Source organism: Sardina pilchardus, chromosome 12 (assembly GCF_963854185.1).
Source record: "Sardina pilchardus chromosome 12, fSarPil1.1, whole genome shotgun sequence".
Taxonomy (NCBI): Eukaryota; Metazoa; Chordata; class Actinopteri; order Clupeiformes; family Clupeidae; genus Sardina; species Sardina pilchardus.
The window spans coordinates 29,020,636-29,028,135 of NC_085005.1; the positions used below are offsets into that span (position 1 = coordinate 29,020,636).

At 48.9% G+C, this 7,500-nt stretch overlaps 1 protein-coding gene across 2 annotated transcripts in view; it reads left to right on the forward strand.

Moving 5' to 3' along the window:
* The window catches only part of bcl11bb (BCL11 transcription factor B b), a 31,367-nt gene that overhangs the window by 6,466 nt on the left and 17,401 nt on the right, over positions 1–7,500 (forward strand). The window contains exon 2 of one of the 2 annotated variants that reach the window (XM_062550968.1): positions 1,611–1,979. In XM_062550968.1, coding sequence (XP_062406952.1) covers positions 1,611–1,979 — 369 coding nt within the window. The remainder of the gene's footprint in view (positions 1–1,610; positions 1,980–7,500) is intronic. The other variant, XM_062550969.1, reaches the window with a different exon arrangement.

The following is a 7,500-nucleotide window of genomic DNA, read 5'->3' on the forward strand; positions in this document are numbered from 1 at the left end:
ACGTTACTCAAGCCTCGTGTGAACAAACACGCTTATTCCTCTGTCACCAGCAAGTGAAAGTGAACTTTGGATGGCCAGGTGTCTGTCGACGGCCTTGGACTTGTGTGTTGATGCGCAGGCGTTGCTGCATGTCCCAGGAATCTGGGATGATTTCAAATAATGCCTCCTCATCAGAGGTTGTCTCTGTGTGTTTGTGTGTGTGTGTGTGTGTGTGTATGTGTATGTGTAGCTATCAGTAAGGCTCTGTTGAATTCCAGCCAGGCAGTTTTATTGGCATATTGTATGAATTCGGAGCGTGTGTGTGTGGCAATCGCTCCGCTCTGTCTCTCTGTGTCTGTCAAAGGCTGTCTCTTCAACCCATGATGGAGAGTCATATAAAATATTTTGATTTAGGATCTGGAAGAAAGAAAGAAAAAAAAATAAGCAAACGAGCCAGTCAGTGCATTTCTGCAGGCGGCCCGTGTGGAAATCAGCAACAAAATCTACAGTCTGGCACGATGGCAGTTGACAGAAGCACATTTTATGTGCAGGGGACACATGAGGAAAAGATGTTCTGGTGTTCTCAGGGCCTCGGTCGTGTTCGCTCGGAGTGATGGTGGGGTTGACCGGGTCAGAGGCGACTTGTTGTTGCTCTGTAAGAACGAAAGCAGGGCCGCCGACCAAAACAGGCAAAAGAGCGTGGTGCAGCAGCATCACAGCCTGATGGGAGGGAGCTCTATGACAGTTGCGGTGGACGAGAGTGTTTTTTTCTTTTTTTTTTTTCTTCGCGAGCGCTCCAGGAAATGGTTACAAATATCATGCGTGAAATGTGTTTTGTTTTCTGGATCGACCCATCGTGCACCTGTGCACAGTTTTTTTTTTGGTTTTTTTGCCGTTTTTTTTTTTTGTTTGCAAGACATCGGGGCCGGGCCGAACGTCTGCAGTTGTCAGGAGACCGTTTGACGGGAGGCGAGCCTCTGCGGTCTTGGCTGGTGCTCAGCAGGAGGTGTCGAGAGCTCGACTCCAACACGCTGCAAGCCGAGCGATGTAGCGACGCGATGCTACAGTACGCGCTGGCACGCCCGCCCGCCCGCCCGCCCGCCCGCCCGACCCGTGCACGGTGCAGAGAACTAGACCGGAAACGCAGATACCACAGCCAGATAGCCCTGCACCCCCTGCTCCCTTCATGACCCAAAACCTGCAGGCAACGTTGCACTCAGGTGTCTACTTGTGGTCTGTGCCAGAGAGAGCGAAACAGGTGTGAGAAGGAGTGTGGCAACACTCAATCCAAACTATTATTATGTCTAGGGACATTGCAACAGAGGGACATATCCGTTTATTTCAGAATCTATAATAAATGGCATTTTATGAAAATATTGTACTAAAATTATTTTTGGACATTGTGCTCCTTAACATCAGATTTCATAAGCGGAAGTGGCAGAGTGATACAGAGTGTTGTTTTCCCAGGCCATAATGAGGCATTTCAGTAGCTTGTATCTGACCTCAGTAGGCCTATTAACAGCACCAGAAATGTATTACAGGAAGTGTATCGTGTGAAATGACTATGCAGTTGAGTTCTGGATGTGTATGATTGACAGTTGTTCTCTGCCTGTCCTCTCCTCTCCTCTCAGCAGCAGAAGCCAATCATGAGGCGGAGGCGGGTCAGCGCTCCCCGACGGTCTCTGTGCCCAGTCCGGCGGGCAGCGTCGGCGAGCACGACCTCCTGACCTGCGGCCAGTGCCAGACCAACTTCCCGCTCGGCCACATCCTGCTGTTCATCGAGCACAAGCGGCGGATGTGCCGCGGTGGCGGCGGCGGCGTGCCGGACTGCTACGACAAGCCGGGCGAGCGGGGCAGCCCCTCGCCACTGCGCGGCCGCCACGAGGGAGCTCACCGGCGGCCGGTGGAGGTGGGCGTCCAGGTGACCCCCGAGGAGCACGAGGAGAGGAGGCTGACGCCCGCCAAGGGGATCTGCCCCAAACAGGAGAGCATCCCAACAGGTGTGTGGATGTGTGGATGGACAGTGCGTATGTGGTGTGTGTGTGTGTGTGTGTGTGTGTGTGTGTGTGTGTGTGTGTGTGTGGATGGACAGTGTGTATGTGGGGTGTGCATGTGTGTGTGTGTGGGGGGGGGGGGGGGGGGCTGGGGGGGCAGAGATGGGCAAAGTGATTAGCAGAACAGGACTGAGGTGAAGAGGGTTCTTTGGTGGGACATTATAACAGGAAGCCATTTAGATGAATTCTTAGATCTCTTGTATCTGGTCTGGTCACTTGAATATTAATACAGTTGAAGCCTGATGCCATCATGAGAGCAGAGCCACACTCTCCTTTCATCTGCACACACAACTCACAACATAGACTAAACAAGACACACTCACACACACACACACACACACACACACACATACTCACACACACACTCACACACACACACACACACACACACACACACACACACACACACACACACACACACACACACAGACACACATCCTCACACACACACATACTAACATACACACACACACACACACACACACACACACACACACACACACATACTCGCACACACAAAAAAGATACAAACTCTCGCTCTCGTGTGTCCCTGACAGGCAGCTTGCTGCCAGAGAGCCCAGTGTGCTTCTGACGCGCCCCTTCAAGGGGGATTAATGGGCCTGAGATGATTTCATTCAAGTGCTCGGGCGTCTTTGAGCGCACAACTGAGAGCGCCACGTTTGCCACCCTCTCACCCTCCCTCCCTCCCTCCCTCCCTCCCTCCCTCCCTCTCTACCTCTCTCCCTCTCATCACCTCACCGCTTGAAGGGCTCAAAACCAGTTTCCAACTCAGACCTTACGCCGTGTGCTCACAACAAGGAAGTGTGTTTACTTACTTGAAAAGATATGTTGCAAAACGCGCACGCACGCACACACACAGCTAAGGAGGAGAATGACAGCTCAAGAAGGCTTATTGACATTCATAGTGTCTGCCAGGACAGTGGGAGTTAATAAGAAATGTTCATCGTTTGCTTGGGGTCAAAGAACCAGTTTAGTATGAAGAGGCCGGAGTGTATGTGTCTGTGTGTGTGTGTGTGTGTGTGTGTGTGTGTGTGTGTGTGTGTGTGTGTGTGTGTGTGTGTGTGTGTGTGTGTGTGTGCTCTGAGTCATCTGCACCAACAGGGTTGCCCTGGCCTCCACACACACACACACACACACACACACACACACACACAGGTGCTCAGAACCCGTCCTGTGGCATAGAATAGCACGATGCTGCTAGCACGTGGCGCAACGTGAATTACAGTTTGCCCAACTGACAAATAAATAACAGGCGCAGCAGCCATTACCATAAATGTGAAATCTATTAAAATTAGTCCTTGGTGTACAAATAGCGCAAATTCCTCCCCAAGCTATTCGCCGCCGCCGGCTAAATTAAAACTGGTGCACGGACTTAATTCGGGGCTGGGTCGAGGAATTAAATTTCAATTTAGACGCTCGCTCGTGTCAGAGTGCGAACATCTCATCTTTTGTACTTCTGCGTCTTCTTCTTCGTCTGTCATCTTTTTCTCTCTCTCTCTCTCTCTCTTCTTTTTCTCTTTTCATCTTTCACAGTTTGCCATCGCTTCATTTGCCTAGTGGGAAAAAGACAAGGTTATCAGCACGCGCCGAGGCCACTTCACCATCCCTCTTGGGGAGGTGTGTGTGTGCGTGTGTGTGTGGGGGGGGGTTGAATTAAACAAGTTGAGACCTCACCCCAACACATTAGATTGCCACTTAGCCATCTTAAGTTTCATCCCAATGAGATTATATTTAATAGGGCTAATTAAATACATTGTGGCGCTGGGGCTACTGTACCAGGAAGACCACATGCTGTGGGGTCAGAGATGTGCGCAGAGAGAGCAAAAGAGAACATTTGTCTCTCAAAAAAGGATTGTGGTCAGATTGAGTTCCAAATGAATTAACCCCCTTTATTACTGGAAAGAAAAGCAATGAACCTGATACTTTAACTTTCTGAATATGGTTAAATTATTATGAACCATATATTACACACATATATCACATGAGCTGCACTGGTTTTATCCCTATAGTGCCATGAGCTGAAACAGAAATGGCTCTTTCACTGCCACCATCATTCTTCCGACACTGTTTATCTGTCTGTTTTGCTTTTGGTCTTTTTTAAGGGTCAAAGACATTTTTGCCGTCGTGTGGATGAGGGCAAAAATGTTAGCCAACAGAGAGACATGTTTATCCTCTCTCTCCCTTCCTCTCTCTCAGACGCACACAAACACCGCTCCCATGGGGCCTGCGTAAAAAAAGTCAGATTTGCATCCTTTGCTTGTCTAACCCCACAGGAGGTCTTATTGCATCCTCCTGGCCCACACACACACACACACACACACACACAGAGAGAGAGTCCTATGCCCTTCCCACTGCAAGCCCTCCACAGAGAGCAGTGTGGGCATGGTTGCGAGCGACACACAACAGGAGGGGGGGGGGGGGGGGGCGGTTGGGTGGGTTTCTTGAACCCGCTGCTCAGGAAGATTGCTGCGTGCCGTTGAATATTTCATGGGACACGCTGTCTTGCCGTTGACAGTAATATTCACCTCAAAACAGCTTCTCCTCTCTCCTCTCCCTGCGCACACACACACACACACACACACACACACCTTTGATCTCAGGGCCTGTGTAGTTTTGCACCTCGGCTCCTCCCTAAGTCTACAAACACCAGTGTGTACACACACATGCACGCAAACTCACACACACACACACACACACACACACACAGGCGTGCATATGCATAAAACACACACACACAGCAACATATGCAGCCACATTATTTTTCTTTCTCTCTGCCTCACACACACTCACAAACGCACGCAGGCACGCAGGCAGGCACGCACACATGCACGCAAGCACACACACGCACGCACACACACACACATGCACACACACACACATAGTCTCTTGTATTAAGGGGACCCAGAGAGAGGTATGGAAAAATATAATTATTATGATATAGCGAAGAATTATAACACCTAAGCATGTGGCGTTTTTGGAATTCATTTTGTTCATTTATGTCATTAATTAACTGGGTGAAAGTTGCGTGTTGGATTTTTACCTGTGTGCCGTTTTCTCCATTTTTTTTTCCATGTGGCAGTACTTGATATTTTTTTTTTCTTCACCTCTACCGTAGAACGTTCTGTAATCACCCAGTATGCTCTCATTTGAATATTAGAGTAGTCTTTAATCATGAAAAGCAATCAGCGTCATGCATATTCATAGCGTCCTGGTCTAACAGTCTCATTGATGCGCTTCACTGCCAGCCATCCCCTTATCGGTAGCAGGGCATCCCCCCCCCCCCCCCCCCCCCATCCTCTCAATGGCACTCGTGAGCTCAGTTGAGACACACACAGAAAAAAAAATCTGCAACTTTGGAGTAACTTTGGAGACGGCAGCAAGAAAAATATGTCTGTTGACAGACAGTGAAAGTATGTGTGACTGTGTGAGAGTGGGTGAGAGAGAGAGAGAGAGAGAGAGAGAGAGAGAGAGAGAGAGATGGTTAGACTGATCCCCGTTTCAAGCTATGAATATTTGCACAGGGGCTCAAGGAAAACTCCATTTGCATAATGACTTTGTAGTTTTGCATTAATTAAATTTGCATATGAAACTGCGTTAATTACTTCTGATCATCTGGTTTCAACTCACAGCATTTGATGTCCAGCCTTCGGGGTTGTGATTAGGGCTAAAGATGGCTTTCTGTGTGTGTGTGTGTGTGTGTGTGTGTGTGTGTGTATGTCTAGTGGTAGGTTGATGTTCATGTTAGTGAGTGTGTGTCTGACGTGCTTTTGTGTGGCAGGAATGTTTAGTGGCATAGCTGTTTATTCTGTTAGGGTCTGCAGGTGAGTAAGTATTTTATGCGGTGTTATTGTTTTGAGTGTGTGTGTGTATGTGTGTGTGTGTGTGCTTGTTAGTTAGCTAGTTTATATGTGTGTGTGTGTGTGTGTGTGTGTGTGTGTGTGTATGTGTGTTTGTAGTGTCTGTATGCAGATGTGTGAGTTTACCCTGAAAATGAAAAGCATTTTTTTTTTCAGCAGACGTAAAATGTATCTTTTTTGCCTTTCAAGACAGCCCTTAGACAAGACACAATTTGGATGATAAATTGTGTACTTCCCAAACCTGTAAAGTCACGTTAAGCTCTGCAGGCTTTATTGGCCATAAACCATCCCCCTTACAGTACCTGTCTCTCAAGCATGCATGCGTCTCAGACACCCAGTGGTCCTGCTCCCTGGCGGAGGTGCTAAACTTTTCCAGCCAAAAAAACCCCACTGCCTGGGCTCATAGCGCTGAGACTGAAGTAAAGAAAAAGAGAGAGAGAGAGAGAGAGAGGGAGAGAGAGAGAGAGAGAGAGAGAGGGAGAGAGAGAGAGAATGACAAAACCACAAGGAGGGCACAGAGAGGATGAGAGAATGAGTCTCCCCTCTCAGACACCCGAGAAATGGCGGCCGCACTGTGCCAATGTTGCGCCACGCCACACCGCACCACGCTGCCACCACGTGTGTGTGTGTGTGTGTGTGTGTGCGAGTCTGTGGAAACTGGCGCTTGATGCCATCATGTCTGTGAGCTGTGAGATCCACCCCCCCCACACACACACCTCCCGCCCGCCCTTCCCCCCCCTCCACCTCCCTCCCCAAAATTAGACCACCCCAATCGCCTGTCTGATTGGTGTAGTCTGCTGGCAAGCGGGTCACCCAGGTCCATGTTGGACGCGTTAAAAGAGAGCAGGGCTATGGCACATGTGCTACACTTGGATCCCTGGAAGGAGTTAAAGTGGCCCACATGAAGGCATCAAACGCTCCACATACCACTTTATGGTAGTCATATGGCAGCAGATTTGATATTTTCCCTACCACAGCAGGGAATAAAACTCGCCACTAATTTGGACTGTGAATGCTGCCGCTAGATTTTCGGCATGTGCTGACGGTGTTGTCCAGATGTGTGCAGACCCTTTCTTTTCACTCCCTCCTCCTCCTCTTCTCCTCTCCTCCTCCTCCTCCTCCTCCTCTTCTCCTCTCCTGCCTTCTTGTTAATAGTCTTCCTTTAAATTTATGAAAAAATACACGCCATCCAACTATGCCCCCCCACCCCCCTTCCAAAAAAAAAAAAAAAACGAAAAGAAAAGAAAAGAAAGGAAAACTCTCTTCAGTGGTGTGGTGGATTTCTGATGTGAAGCTTGTCGCCTCTGCTTTTAATTCTTTTCTTTTTGTCACTCGAGTGCATAAATATTTTTGTATCGGTTAGACGAACAACTGCACATTGTGTCTGTCACTTGAACACCATGAATCGCAGCGTCTCTTTCTCCTCCAGCACCTCTTAAACACAGGCCTACTCCCACACGAGCCTGGGTGCAATCTCCAGCTCTTCCCTTTCCTCTGGAGCAGCCGCTCGGGCAGACCGCACTGGTTAATTACGACTGCCATGGAGAAAATCTGTATTTAATCCGTTTCTACAGGCAACACTGTCAGCC